The following is a 16909-nucleotide window of genomic DNA, read 5'->3' on the forward strand; positions in this document are numbered from 1 at the left end:
TACTGCTGCTTACCTTCTGAACAGATCACCATGCAGGTCTGTGGAACCAACTCCAATACAAGTGTGGTCAGGTAACAAACTTGCTTTACAACATCTCAGAATTTTTGGTTGTAAGGCATTTGCTCACATTCCTGCCGAGAAACGTAAAAAACTTAGTCCACGATCTACTCCTTGTATATTTGTTGGTTATTGTCAGTTTAGTAAAGGGTACAGGTTGTATGATCCTCAGAAGAAAATTACTTTCATATCTAGAGACGTTACCTTTTCTGAAAATCAATGGGGAAGTTCTCTATTGAAAAATGTGAGTAAAGACTTAGAACTTTACGTGTTTCCCGAACCAACAGGAAATTTGTCTGATAGTCAGGACAGTACTAGTGGTCAGACACGAACCGGTCCACATGTGTCCAATAATGATGATGTGCTTCCAACAGGATCCGATATAAACCGAAGTAATAATGATGATGTTACTGTCATGAACATTATTCCGGGCACAACAACTCGACCGCAGCGCGTCAGAAACCTCCCAGCTGCGTTGAACGATTATGTTACTTATTTCTCTGGCGAGCTATCCGATCCAATATCTCGCAAAGAAGCATTAAATAGTGAGTTCAAAGACTCTGGAAGAATGCTATGGACCGTGAGTTTAAGTCTCAAAATCGAAAATAAGACTTGGGAATTGGTCGAACCCCCAGCCTTGAGGAAACCTTTAAACTGTAAATGGGTTTTCAAATCAAAGGAAAATGACAAGGGTCAGGTAACTTGTCATAAGGCACGGCTAGTTGTTAAAGGATTCGACCAAAGGAGGGGAATAGACTATGATGAAACAGATGAAACATTTTCACCTGTTGTGCGTTACAGTTCGATTCGGTTTCTATTAGCTCTTGCTGCTGAACATGACTTAGACATCGATCAAATGGATGCTGTTTCCGCTTTTATGCAGGGAGAACTGGAAGAGGAGATATACATGTGCCAGCTGCCTGGATATGAAGACGGAACTTCTAGAGTTTGCCGCCTTCATAAAAGTATATATGGCCTCAAGCAATCTAGCAGGGTGTGGAACCAAAAACTTGATTCTTGTTTACAAGGTCTGGGACTGAAACAATCAAAATTTGACCGTTGTGTTTATTATCGAATTGAAGAAGGTGTAGTGTTTTTACTCGCAGTTTGGGTTGATGATATTTTAATATTCTCCAACAATCAGAAACTTAAACAGGAAATGAAAACTCAGATTATGAAGTCTTTTAAAATGAAAGATTTTGGTGAAGCTAAGTCTGTCTTGGGATTTCAACAGACCAGGGACAGAAAGGAGAAGAAGATATGGTTAAGCCAAGAAACGTACATCAACAAGATGCTGACATGTTTCAGAATGGACCAGTGCCACCCAGTATCAACTCCAATGAGCTGCAGTGATAAATTTAGTAAAGCTCAGATGCCGAAAAATGAAGTTGAAAAGGAGATGAGAACAATTCCTTATCAAGAAGCTATTGGTAGTCTGTTGTTTGCAGCCCAAGTTTCAAGACCTGATATCGCATATGCTGTCAGTAATCTGAGTAGATTTATCAACAATCCTTGGATTGCATTGGACTGGCATAAAACGAATCTTCAGGTACTTAAAGGGAACTTCGTCATGGAAGTTACAGTATGATGGTTTTAAGGGTGGAAACTTGTTTGGATACTGCGACGCTGATTGGGCAAGTGATCCAGACGAAAGAAGATCCGTCACGGGGTACTTATTTATGAAGTGCGATGGTCCGATTTCATGGTGTACCAAACGACAACCTACTGTGGCACTCTCGACAACAGAAGCCGAGTATATGGCAATGTCTTCAGCTGCTCAAAAAGCATTATGGCTAAGAGGTTTAGCTGAAGAAATTGACCCGTCTTCAAAGAGTCTGATCCAGATATATTGTGACAACCAGGGAGCCAGGAACTTAGCCTTGAATGGAACGTACCAAGCCAGGACGAAACATATTGATGTGAGGCATCATTTCTTGAGGGAGAAGATTCAATCCAAACAGCTTTCCTTCATTTATGTTCCTACTAAAGAGATGGTTGCTGATTCTCTAACAAAGGCGCTTGACAGGGAAAAATTCAGAGACTGCATTAAGTTCCAGGGATTCCACAAATAAGGAGGGTGTTGAAATATGTTTTGTGTGAATAGTTCATTTTGGTATCACATGTGTTCTGTATAAGTTAGTTGTCATGGATACCAGATGTGTTTTGTGAAAGCTATGTTGTGTGGTTTTGTATCAAGTAAAACTTGTACCTAAAACACCTTTCTCTTTATCATTCTACATAATTTAAGTCCATTTACAACAATATCACTATAATATTGTGGTATAATTACCTCGTCAAGTAATCCAAATGATGTTGATGTGAGATTCAAAACCCACATGTTTCACTGTTAATACAGCATGGTCAGGGTACAAATAACATAAATGACATAACTGTCACACGCACACAATAAATAAATAACACTAGATAGGCCTATCTCACGACGCGGACGGTCTCGGTGCAGGTAGTAAACTCACTTGACTGTGACTGTGAGTCTACTACCTACCCTAGGCTATGTTAAATATAGTATCAGATTGATGTATAGTTTTAAACATGTGTTCATTAATTGATTGTTTATGTTTACCAATTTTGTAAATAGAATGGATTGAGTAAAATAATTTATCTTTTGAGATGAATCTAATTATTATACAATAAATGGCGACGAAGATGACGGAAATAGGGAATGTAAATAATTTGAGATCAGTTGCAAAAAGGCAAATTTCCAAAGCATTTAAACTAATTGTAGAAAATAAATCAACTGATAAAATGACAAGTGCAGAGATAGAGGTGAGGTTAGACAGTTTAAGATCGTATTGGAAACAATTTGAAGACGCACAAACCAAAATTGAACTAGCCACTGAAGGTGAAGAACAAGATGATCTAGCCTCGTACAGAAGTGAGACAGAAGAAATGTACATTGTTTTAGAAGCAGCTTTGAGACATGGAAAGACACGACACAATAATACAGAGCCTACAGCAGCTCATACGCTTAACAAGGAACCAAGCACAACATCAAACATTAGTTTTGTTCCATACGATGAAGAAGAATCTTTTAGGAATTTCATTAAAAGATTTGAAAATTTTCTTGTACTTAAAGATGTAAATGAAGAGAAAACAAAGCTTTGTAGTTTACTACATGCACTTTCACCTAAACTACATGAACGGCTTCTAGACATAGTGCCCCTGATGACCCTTACAAGATGAACTATGAAAATGTTGTTACTGTTTTGAAAGACTATTTGGAACCATTACCAAGTATATTAACATTACAACATCCCTTTGTGTGTAGAGTACAACAACCGAATGAGTCAATCATTGAATTCGCTATGGAATTGAAGAAACTGTCCAAAGATTGTCAGTTTAACTGTGATTGTGGAAAGTCAGTATCTGATATGTTATTACGCATGCAATTGGCAAGAGGACTTCCCGACCATGATATTAAAGGACAACTTTTACAGAAGAAAATTGTAACTACTTTTAAGGAAGCACTTGAACTTGCAACATCACTGGAAGCTTCGAGAACTGAAAGCAGCATGATTATTATATGCTCAAACAGCACCACCAACCAGCAGTTTCAATGCTCAAGATTGTAGAGAATCAGACAAGAAAATGGGACAGACACTCTGGGAATAAGAACACTGTACAGGTTACAAACAAAGACCAATATTTTCCTTCCCGTTCAAAGTTTTCAGGTCTACAAGGACGGTGTTATCGGTGTGGAAATAAAGACCATAGAGCAAATACATGTAAGTTTAGAAATGAATTTTGCAATTTATGTAACAAAGTAGGGCATATTGCAAAAGTATGTATGGGAGGACCAAGAAAACAACGAATTGACCAACTAGACGACAGAGAGACTGAAAAACAGTTAGATCATACTACCTACGATTCTTATAAACTTCAAGCACTGTAAGCGTACGACTTGTTTGCGAGCCGGATGTGCGGGGGAAGAGCGGTACCAATCTCCCACCTCAGCCAAAGTTTCGGTGGTATTGGTAGGACTACGCTTTCTAAAAACATTTGACCAGCGCTGTTTGCGTTGTTTTCCTTTTTTGCGTACATTTTTTTAGAACTCAAATTTGAATTTAATTCAAGTACCATACAATGTAGGCCTAATTACTAAGGGTTCTATATTATTGTTTTGGTACTGTAGTAAAGTATTTAATTTTGATATAACTATGTTTTTACTTATTTAAATGTACACCAAACGGTAAAATCGTAGTAGGCCTATATTCTAATTTAATTGTAAAGTTTGACTTATTAGGTGTAAACCATTAACAAGTTTATAGGTGATAAGATAGTATTTTATGTAAAAACACATACAGATATACCTATAAACAAAAAACCATAAGGCTTAGTACTTATAACAATTATGGAAACTTTTGCTTATTTTCATATTATGTACAATAAATAACACCTTAAAATATCAGACGGGTTTTCCGAACACCCTGTAAAACTGTTAATGGCTTGGAGTTATTTATTTTATATCCCTAATACTACGGTTTCTTTCACTCACAGCTGCTTTATGGTTTGCGTCTCTGGGGTGGTTCACGTCTCTGGGGTGGTTCACACTTAGCTCAGAAAGCATTTGTTTGGCAAAAGAAAGCTCTTAGAGCCATGCTAGGATTGCAAGATCATGAATCCTGTAGGGATCACTTTTCCAATTTAAATTTGCTTACACTGCCAAACAGAAAACATTTTTATGTATATTCTTTGTAATTTAATTCATATAAAAAACAACCCCTTAAAATTTTCTAGCTATTCTCATCCATACAACACGAGGCACAAAAACAACCTAGTCACACCTCAAATCAGACTTTCAAAAACTTTAAATAGCCATTTTTACATCCAACATATTTTCTTCAACAAGCTACCCACTTGTTTTCGTGAACTACCTCTAAACCAATTTAAAAGAAAAATTACTGAGTTTTTAAAATCAAAAGCATTCTACACGCAGGAAGAATTTTTAAATAGTGACATATCATGTTTAGATTCTAAATGGGATATTGTATGTATTGAAATTTATAATTGATGTATGATCTATTTTTAAGTACTATTGTAACAATGCCTATTACAAAATGTTATGTTTAATGGCTGCAATAAATCTTATTGAATCTTATTGAATCTTATGACCGGAAGAGTATTGTATCCTATCGTGTTCTATCAACTGTCTGTTTATTGGACTGTGTTGTGGAGTTGAGTAGTGCGGTTGAGTAATTATTGATTGATTGTTAAGCTGTGGGTTAAAAAAGTGTTAAGCTAACTTCGATTAATATTATGGCAACCACCCGTAAAAAAGGGCAAACAATTCCATTCACAGTGAAGCGAGGGAAATTATAAGACCAACAGGCGCCGTGTGTTGGTGTTACGCATTCGCTGGGAGTGTGGTAGAAGTATATAGTACTTATAGACAACATTTTAAGGGCAACTCGTAGCAGATCGCTAAGCGCCCGGCTGAGGTGGTGGCCCCTCCTGGCTAAGGAGGCGGTGGAGGGGCCACGCGCAAACAAGTTGTGCGCAGTACAGTAAATAACAGTGATAAGTTCATTATGAAAATAGAAATTGAAAGAAAACCATTATCTATGAAATAGATACAGGAGCAGCGCTATCTTCTATCTCATTTGAGGCCTATAAGAGATTAGAAATCAATAAGAGAATGTTCAAATCACATGTACAGCTTCGCACATATACAGGTGAAATCATAAAAACTAAGGGCGTAGTATATGTTAGGTTTCAGATATTTTCTAATCTCCATTTTCAATAATGACATAAAGAGAGTGGTCAAAATCCCTTTTCTTTAGTTTGCTGAAAACTTGTTGTGGAATTTGCATCCCTCCATGAAGGAGGTTGTTAATGATGTTCTCAGCTAAGTTTTTTCCAAAGTCCAAAGATAATATGATGTTAATCCTACCAAGAATAAGTTGATAAATTTTAGCATAGAACAAAATTCTCTGGATATTGAGTATTTCCTAGATGGCAGCCTGTTCTGAAAGTTTAACCAAAAGAGGCCATGGTGTTTTGTTGACTTGTCATTTAAGTTTGGACCACACATTCACCACATATGCACCAAGGCCTCAGGCATGCTCAAATTTATCTGCTCTGAAAGAATATACTGTTTGAGCATCCGTGCCTGCTCGATCCAGTGCTAAGTCCTTTGTGCGCCAACCTAGAGTACTACGTACGGTGTAGTCTGGTCGCCTTACTACTACCAGCTCAGCCTTATTCACTACCTTCTTTTCGTCAAACGGGAAGAATGAGTGTGTACCTAGTATTTAAAAATTCAGAATGACAAAGTGAATTTCCTTGACATAATAATTGTGATTAGTTGATGTGATGGTCGGCAACTGTATCTGTTGTTTAAGTTGTCCAGGCATCGACTTGCTTTATGATTATAGTGCTACAGGGTTAAAATTTAACCTGTTTACAAACATTATTAGGCTACCAAACCTTATAAGCACAATTGTTTTTAGTAGTCCTCCAGATTTAATAATGTTTTCTAAGATTTTAAAGAATTTTACTGTCCTAATACCATTCCATACAAATTACAAAACTATCTGAACTAACCATAACATTATATTCAAATACAAATAGAATGTAAATATAAGAATAAAATATGCTATGAACTGGCATTTAAAGAATTTAATGGGATTTAGTTTAGCTTGAAAATGAAATACTAGTGCGGGGTGGTTTGTAAGTATTCAGTCTCTGGCTCGATTAGAGTGTTAAAATTGATTTGTTGATTTTCCATGCTTAACAATACGTTTGTTAGTAAAAATCGCCCTGTTGCCATTTTTTATCACCTCTTTTAGCGAATTTCCCTATAGGGAAGTAGCTATTACCTTAGGTGGCACGGTAAGACCTAGACCCGGGACCGATTTACTTTTTCATTTTGATGTCCCCAGAGGCCAAAAACACCATTTGTTCAAATTTTTATATATGTATATATATATATATATGTCTAGCACCTCGGCATAAGCCGGTTTTTCACGTAGTCCCTTCCCCTCATTTACTTTGACCAATGAGAACGTCTCACCCCCACCACAACATGGACCGGGAAGTGCCGTCTGGCTGAAAAAGGTGTATATAGACCGCGAAGTGCCACATTTAGATAAGTGGACTGGCTTGTGCCAAAATATGAGTATAAAGCAATGATTTCGGTGTATATAAATTCAGAAGAATGATTTTGGTTTATATACACTAGTTGATAGTTAATCAACGGTTTAGAACATGGAGAAATAGCCAACAGTTGCGGACCGGCTTTTGACTGGTATATGGGATGGACCGGCTCTTGCCTAGGTTCCCTGAATATATATATATCTAATATATAAAATTCTCGTGTCACAGTGTTTGTCTGCAAACTCCTCCGGAACGACTTCACCGATCGTTATGAAATTTGGTGTGTAAATTCTGTAGGTATGCGAATCGGACGTAAACTATTTCCCGTTTCGAAATTCTTAAAAGGGCTCCGCCCCAGTGGCTCTGGAGTTTCCCATGTTAACCTTATGAGAAATGGAATTAATGAATCTTAACAGCTGTTTCAATTAAACAAGTTGGTTCTGTTCTATGATGTTCAATAGCATTAAAGTTACAAGGATTACCAACAGGGTGCAGCACTATTATTTCTTTTACATTTATGACAACAGCTAATTTGCAACCAAAAGGTGAGTGAGCGTAGCGAACGAACTTCAACCTGGAGGCGAGTTAGCGTAGCGAACGAGCTAACCTGAAGGCAAGTGAGCGCAGCGAACGAGCTCCAACCCAAAGGTGAGTGAGCGTAGCGAACGAACTTCAACCTGGAGGCTAGTGAGCGTAGCGAACGAACTTCAACCAGGACGTGATTGAGCGATGCGAACGAGATCATCTTGAAAATTAAACGTAACGGTACTTTCTTTCCATCGGTCTGTCTCAGGGGAAACCTATAACTTAGGCGATACGAAGTTCGCCGGGTCAGCTAGTAGATTTATATATATATATTTATATATACGTCCGTGAACGCGATAACTTAAGTAATTTTGGTCCGATTTTGATGAAATTTGGTTTAAAGGTGTAGAGCGGGATAAACTTGAATGAGTTCGCGAACCAGCATGATCGGACCATGGGAACGGGGCTTTACTGGGGGTTTTATGGGGTAAAAATTGGTTTTTCTCATTTTTGACCCTCAAAACACAAAATTTCCCAATTTCTCTTTAGACCTTTTTAAAGAGCTTAAAAAAACAAATAATTTAGTATATTAAAGTATTTTTGTTCGGTTATTAGTAACGGAGAAAATTTTAAAAATTGTAAATTTAAAATTCCCATGTTATTCTTATGGAGAATATTGTCAAATGTTGTAGTTTGCTTGTTTATGGATATATTTTGATCAAACTTGGCAAATTTATTTATTTTGTACTAAGCTATCAATATTTTACTAAAAAAAAACATACTTTATTAGTTTCCTTGTAGCAGCAAACCTAGGTACTCGTTAAACCTAATGTTATTAAAATATATTTAACTGAAATTCAATTCAGACAAATGGAAATTCGCTTAGTCGGCAGGTTTGCTGCGGCGGGGGTATTTACTTTCCAAATCTAATAAGGGGTATAACCTTAACCTTGCCTCATAAAACCGCTACCTTCTTTAACATTGCTACCTTCCGTAGCAAAATATAATAATTATTGAATAGAAAATACAATAAAACTATTATTTTCTTAAAGAGGAGATTCTAACCTTCATTTTCATATATAAAATACCCCCACCGCAGCAAACCTGCCGACTAAGCGAATTTCCATTTGTGTGAATTAATTTTTAATTAAACCTATTAAAAACCCATTATATTTTAAGAGTACGGTACATAGGTTTGCTTCTACAAGGAAACTAATAAAATGTCTTTTTTATAGTAATTTCTTTATAGCTAAGTATAAAATAAATAAATTTGTCAAGTTTGATCAAAATATATCCATAAACAATCAAACTACAACACTTTACAATATTCTCCATAAGAATAACATGGGAATTTTAAGTTTATGATTTTTTGAACTTTCTCTGTTACCAATAACCAAAAACACTTTGATATCTAAACTATTTGTTTTTTAAGCTCTTTAAAAAGATCTAGAGAGAAATTGGAAAATTGTGTGTTTTGAGGGTCAAAAATGAGAAAAACTATTTTTTACTCCATAAAACACCTTGTAAAACCCCGTTCCCATGGTCCGATCATTCTGGTTTGGGAACTCATTCAAGTTTGCCCTGCCTTGCACCTTTAAACCAAATTTGATCAAAATCGGACAAAAATTACTCAAGTTATCACCGACGATTATTGCAAAAAGTAATAATGATTATATGTGCCTTTTATTTGGCCACGACGATTATTGCAAAAAGTAGTTATGACTATCTGTACCTTTTATTGGGTCCCCCTGGACCAAAGAAAGTGGTTTTCGAAGTGATTTCTGTCTGTGTGTGTGCGTGTGTGTGAGTATGTTTGTCCGGATGTGTACATAGCTACATATACCACACCTTTGGTCCGATTTAGATGAAATTTGGCAAGTATGATCCATGGTATCTCTAGGAGTTTTTTAATGTTTTTGAAATTTAGATTTTTAATGGTCATTGTACCATCAAAACCCATAAGACAGCGGAAAAATATACTTTTTTTTTAAATGGCCTGAACGATTTTAATAGCGATTCATTATGTTGTAGCCCTTTAAATTTTGAACGAAATGGTAGAACTCCCATTCCTGTAAAAATTACGGTTTAAATTTATCGTGTTATTTTCCCCTACAAACCCCAGGAAGTAAAATAAAATAGGAATTTCAAATGGAAACCGGTTTTGATTGAAACCAGTATTATTGATGGTCCTTAATTCTTAACAAAATAGTGCAATCTCTCATTCCTGTAAAAATTAAGGTTCAAGCGTTAATGCAACTGTTGTGATACTGAAAACCAAATCCATCTTCAAGTCAACAATAAAACAATAGACGACCCAATAGAAGTTTCAAACTGTTTTAATGATTTTTTCTCATCAATAGCCGACAGAACACTCCAAAATAACAATAACTCTAGAACCAATGCCTTAACAGACCACTTACCAGCAACACATCACACACTCCAGTTCAGACGGACCACACAAGAAGAAGTGCAAAAGGCCATTCAATCTCTAAAGATGAAAAATTCATCCGGAACTGATGAGGTATCAGCTAAACTTCTAAAAAACTGTAAAAATGAAATAGTAATACCCCTGACAGACCTCATAAATAAATCACTCTCACAAGGAAAATTCCCAGATAAATTAAAAATAGCTAAAGTCCACCCAAAATACAAAAATGGACCAACAATAGAAAGAAACAGCTACAGGCCAATCTCCCTAATATCAACATTTTCAAAAATAATCGAAAAGATAGTACTAGTCCAACTCCTACACCATCTTCAAGAACACAACCTTCTCAATAGTCAACAGCATGGTTTTATCAAAGGCAGATCGACAGCCACAGCCTTAATACAACTGACGGAGCACATACTAGACCAACTAGAAGAAGGCAGCACTTCAACAAGCCTCTTCCTAGATTTTAGTAAAGCTTTCGACTGCCTAAACCACGAACTTCTTCTGCTCAAGCTGGAAACACTAGGCGTGAGAGGAAGAGCAGCAGAATGGTTTAAAAGCTACATTAGTAACCGGAAACAGCTTGTGGAAATAGCCTACATAAAGAACAACACAAAATATAAGGCCCAATCCAAAGCTGTAGACGTGCAAAGAGGAGTACCCCAAGGATCAGTACTTGGCCCAGTCCTTTTCCTCCTTCTCACGAATGACCTACCTAGTTGGATTGGGGAAGATGGACACACCACCATGTACGCAGATGACACGGTTCTCACATTTGCGGACAAAACAATGGAAAATCTGGAAGAGAAAACCAACACACAACTCCAGAGAACAAAGCAATACTGTACCTCCAACGACCTAGTTCTAAACGAAAGCAAAACCGTTCAAATGACTTTCACCACCAAACGCAACAACACAGACATTACAATACCGGGACTACAAACACAAAATACCACAAAATACCTAGGCATCATAATTGACTCCAAGCTATCATGGAAACCCCACATAGACCAGCTCTGCAAAAAGCTAAGTTCAAGTCTCTACGTTATACGTATGATCAAGCAAGCTTGCAGCCCAGAAGTAGCCAAAGTTGCATATTTTGCTCTATTTGAGTCCCACCTCAGATATGGCATTGCGACTTGGGGTGGAACATCAAAAGGCAACCTGGAAAGAGTACTCCTAAAACAAAAAAGAGCAATTAGATGCCTTGCCGACCTGAACTACAGAGACAGTTGCCGAGAAGCCTTCAAGAACCTTAAAATTCTCACATCAATTTCACTCTACATAAGAGAAGTCATTATCCACACCACTAAAACAGCCCAGCCAAGACACAGAGACATACACCAGCACAACACACGACATGCCGCCAATTTTTCCCTCCCACAACACCATCTGAGTCTGTACGAGAAGAAACCATCCTACAAAGGTGCTCTGTACTTTAACAACCTACCAGAGCACCTCAAGAGAGAACAACCCAATCTGCTCAAGAAGCACCTGACAACATGGCTTATGGACCGGCCGTTCTACTCTGAGGATGAATTCTTAAACAATAAGCTACCATGAAAAAAAGAAGAAAAAGAAGAAAAAAATTCTAATTGTAATTGCAAATTACTGTAATAGTTTACGTACATACTGTACATTTTATGTACCTGACGCATGAATGTTCTCTAGGAATATTTCAATAAAGATTTTGTCTATTGTCTATTGTGACTTTACCTATTAAATATCATATTCTCTCTCATCGCTAACCCATGATAACGGTTGTTGACAAGCTAATCGGAGAAGGTATGTGTCAGATTGCTGATAATGTTATTTTAGTAATAGATCTGTGCCTTTCACGACACGGTCTCCTGATCATGGGATTGAGCATGAAAACCGGAAACTGAAAGTAATTGGTGGAATAGTGGGACTGACACAGGATTACATTGCTTTGACAGGTTCTTTATGATAGCACCTAGCACCAGAAATGTCACGATTATATGATGAGTTTGAAAACCGGTACAATGTTAACATGGGTCCCATAAGGACTATGTACCACGAAATTTGGGGAAGCAAGCTAAACACAACACTCCTTAATACAGACGAAATATGTACTTCTCTCACATTGTAATCCTTTTGATGAAAATGAAACCAAGCACATACCTTGCTTCTGAACAAGTTATAACCGAAAAGTAAGCAAATTATCAACCGTGGTACCATAGGACAAGAATGTTTTGAAAAGTATGTCCATCAGCACTTGGGTAAAGGTGAGATATGCGTTTGGGATCGTATGAGTAAAGTAAAACTGAAGACGTTCAAGTCATCAAATGTGACAAAACAATATCTGTTTGCGATGAGGTAATTAACCCTCCGAGTGTTATTTGTCGCTGCAGCGACACACAAACACTATTTACGGCGAAGGCTCTATGACTGACTGAATCGGATTGAACTGGATCGAGTTAGGTATCAAACACAACACTTTACACATCTTTTCGTTAGATTCTAAGCTTTCTCCAGAGGTCTGTCTCAGCGCTTTATGTTCTCCGAGCCGATCGTAATTGTAGCAGACAGCTGACGTGCGTATTTGTAAACAGCGGTTATAACCTCGGACCGATGACTGCTGTGTTTTATTACGTTTATCATTGTTTTAGTGTTAAAAATCAAAAGTAGTGATATACGTGGTGCATTATAAGAAGATTTAAGTGATTTTGAAGGGCTGGTTGATGATCCTGAAGAAGTAGGTAGTGATATTGATGTAAATTATCAGCCAGATTTCTAGCTATGGTTAGGCTATGCATTCTTAGCTAAACGCTATGTACTGAAATCTGTTTTTTGCCCATAACTTATTTATTTGCAAATCTACTTCCTTATATTATTATATATTTGTAATCCTCATAAAATTTAGAACAAAGTGGCTATTTTCAAATATTTATAGGCCTATAATTTATACAATTTCATTGAGCACAAACTTATTTTTTTTTTTTTCCAAAATATATTTTTTACCTAAAAAATTTTTTTGAACAAATGTTTCTTATGTTTTATATATAATATTGAAGCCCATGATTTTCCAAACAAAATGGTATATAGAACAGTATAATTAACATTGTTTTTAAGCTTCTCAGATCCGTTTTAATAAAACCTTGCAAATGAGCTAAAAATAGGCAGACATTATAAGGCCAAAACAAGGGACACTCGGAGGGTTAAGGTGAAGGAAGAAAGAAGCCTACTGTATATGTTCATTATATCAGCTAGAAATCACCGAGCATGTTCGCGAGCATGTTCGTGACGGTGTTGGAGGCGAACATGCTCGCCCGTGTGTGGGGTCTGGGAGCCTTCGTACCGGCGGCTGAATTTTTATTTCAGGATTAATTTGGCCAACAGTGTCATTTGGAGGCTTAAGATTGACTGAGGGAACACCATTACTGGAACGATACAGTTTGCCGACATCGGCCTCGGTGGCATAGTAGGATAGAGTGCTGGGAACATGCTCGCCAGTGTGTAGGGTCTGCGAGCCTTCGTACCGGCGGCTGAATTTTTATTTCAGGATTAATTTGGCCAACAGTGTCATTTGGAGGCTTCAGATTGACTGAGGGAACACCATTACCGGAACGATACAGTTTGCCGACATCGACCTCGGTGGCATAGGTGGATAGAGTGCTGGGAACATGCTCGTCCGTGTATGGGGGGCAAGTCGGCATATTGTTCTTGCTCGGGGAAAAGATGTGTTGCACTGAATTGTATGGATGTGCAGAGTGTAACAACATCCCATTAGAACGAGCAACAGATTTTGATAGTGAAAACAATGACTGTTTAGTTTATACATTTAGAGATTTAATATCTGTATCTTATAATATCTTTAGTATGCGATGTAAGTTTTGTTATTAAATATTTTAACTTCCGAGTACACTATTGTTCACAGTAATCTATTACACAATTAGTCTGTAGTATCAATAAATACCATAGCAAGCTTACATTTTTAAACAGTCGTTCCATAAAAAAGTTTCGCCGTTCTGTAAAATTTTTGGTAATTTTCACACGAATTAGCACAAATACCAGTGGCCGTTATACTCACAAAAGTTAAAAAATTCATCTGACAACTGGTTTGGTTCCTACAATGCCTAAACACAAAAAATATATATAATTATCATTGTAAAGAAAATTTATAAAAAACCCCCGCCGCAGCAAATCTGCAGACTAAGCGAATTGCCACTAACCTGATTCGATTTACACTAAAATGCCTCCATAAAAATATCACATTTATTTCCTATTTAAATAGAATTAGTTTAACGAGTACTTAGGTTTGCTGCAACAGCGAGGGTAAAATTGTTTTTTCTTTTTTTTTGTAAAATGTTAATAGTTTAGTAAGAAATGAAAGTATTTTCCAAATCCGATCAAAATATGTTCATAAACAAGCAAACTACAAAAGTTGACTTATTCTCCATAAGAATAACTTAGAAATATTCAATTTAAAATTTTTTGGAATTTTCTCCGTAACCATTAGGCGCTCAACAACGCTTCAATATACTAAATTATTTGTTTTTTAAGCTCTACAAAATGGTTTGGAAAGAAATGGTAAAAATTGGGAAATTCGCTAATAACCCTTATATCTGAATTTACTGTCACGTTTTTGCGTCGTTTGGTAGCCATCTTGGATTGGGGCTGTATTTAATAATGAAAAAAATGGCAACAAGTAATTTTTTCATCCTAAGGTACACATTAACAGTTTTCAAAAGTTATTTCAATTTTAACAGGCCAGTCTAGCGAATGATACACACCAGCCCACACTATAATATCAAAGTATCATTTTGTCAAAGACATATATATAGTTTGTAACATTGCTTTATTTGCCTTGACTAGCTCACTGTTAGCCTGGAGGACGGAGGTGAGACAGCTTCCCAGAGTAGTGTTGGGAGTCGTAAGGATGGACACAGTCGTCCTATCCGAGGTAGTTCCATCTTACGACATGTCATCCTCAAAGCAGTATCATCACAACTACGGTCCGCTGCGGTGAGTCACTGTTTCAGGATACTAATAAACATTTTAATACATAATGTATAAAATTATACTGTTTTTATTTACTGTATATAATTTAGATTGTTTTAATGATTTATACATAGCCTATATTATATACAACGGTTACTTTCAAGGTTTACGCTAATTCATCTAACTGCGATAAATTGAGTGAAATTATACATATTTTGAGCATTTAGCATTGTTTTTTGTTTAAAGAGTATTAAGTGTAAAAACAATAATGATATTAATTGCGTTAGTTACCAAAAATGGTTGATCATTCAACGAATAAAATATTTCCCATACCGTACGTCATCGGAGTTATTATTAGTATTTTATCTGGTATCTCTTCCTTTGGAAGAACCTTTAAATAGTATTAAAATCGTATTGGTGGATCTTTTGTAGTTAAAGACTTCCGTGATTTCATCAGTGTAATGCAGATTACTCTATGATTTTATTTGAAAAAAATATCTGTTTGTTGGGAAGACACGTTCTAACTTCAAAGAGGTATATCCGTTACAGTGTAAGTTTGATTTTTCCTTCAGCACGTTGGGTCAGTTCATATCGTACTTCTGTGCCAATGAACAACCCTCTGTCATAGTTTTGAGAAATTGGTTGTGGGGTTATTGTTAAAGCTGGAATTCAATGACATGGGGGATGTCAGTTAGTTGTCTCAGCCTTATCAAAGTATTTACCTACATAAAGTTGTCAATATAATCTCTCTACTGAATGTTAGGTGTAGTGGAATATACTTGAAGTGAAGTTGGCTTTTGTTCTTGAACTGGGGCCTCCTCGTTTATATGGTCGTGCGGCTCATTGGCAGCAAATAATGTAAATAACAAAGCAATGTGGCAATTCCACAAAGCAAAAAATACTGTAAATTGGCTGTTACGTAAATATTGACGTTTTTTTTTTATCAATGTATCTTATAAAGGATGATGTAATCTAGTTTTAAAGGAATATGACCTTCCTGTCATGACAGTAGCTGCTTAAATAGACTACTCATTGTGCTATTTTTTACAGCCAAAATGTTGTGTTATTTTCAATAATGTTACCAACCCAGTAGGCCACGGTCCGTAATATAGGCCACTGCAAATAATTTGTCAAGAACCTATCTGGTACCTAACCATTTTAGGCAAGGTTTCTGTGTTTGGGTGCTATTAGACACGGTAAGAGCACAATAAAATTCTTCTGCAGATGAATTTTCTGTTGGAGAAATATACCTACGCCGAATTATAAATGTCACAATGCGAGTTTGAGCATTTTGTTTTTTAGGCTGCTGCTCAGTGCACTTTAAGAATATTTTTTTTAGAGATAAATTAAATGGTTTTTGTTTCTGAGCAGCGCTAGTAAACATGCAGAACACTTTTCGTTAGTCTAATAACATTCAAAGGCTCTCTAAGAGTTCAAGTTCTTATTTGTATACATATCTATATTATGTTTTCAATAAGCTAAATGAAAACATATTGCAGTTTTCCAGCTTAACACGTTCGCTACCGAGCGACGCACATTTGCGTCGGTCCGGTCACTCCTACAGACTGAAAGGAATGATCATGACGTTCCTTACAGACCAAGTGATATAGGAATAACATTGCCGACAGACCAAAAGAGAAATATCGTTTAAATGGACTAATTGACTTCATTAACCTTAAGTGAATTAGTAAGCAATAAATATTGTTTTTATTTTTCGTTATGAGCAAATTTTAAAACGCCGCATATATGCGTCGGTCAGTCTTTTTAATGAAATCCAGTTAAAAAGATTACATTTTCGTTTCAATAGACCAGGCGACGCAC

At 36.6% G+C, this 16909-nt stretch overlaps 1 protein-coding gene across 1 annotated transcript in view; it reads left to right on the forward strand.

The window, feature by feature from the left end:
* Positions 1-16909, forward strand: part of LOC128982827 (vacuolar protein sorting-associated protein 8 homolog) — a 306699-nt gene that overhangs the window by 27291 nt on the left and 262499 nt on the right. The window contains exon 3 of the mRNA XM_054401853.1: positions 14963-15112. Coding sequence (XP_054257828.1) covers positions 14963-15112 — 150 coding nt within the window. The remainder of the gene's footprint in view (positions 1-14962; positions 15113-16909) is intronic.

The sequence above is a fragment of the Macrosteles quadrilineatus genome, unplaced genomic scaffold, assembly GCF_028750875.1.
Source record: "Macrosteles quadrilineatus isolate MER2022 unplaced genomic scaffold, UCM_ALF_1.0 Scaffold_1__1_contigs__length_201487025, whole genome shotgun sequence".
In the NCBI taxonomy this organism is placed as follows: domain Eukaryota; kingdom Metazoa; phylum Arthropoda; class Insecta; order Hemiptera; family Cicadellidae; genus Macrosteles; species Macrosteles quadrilineatus.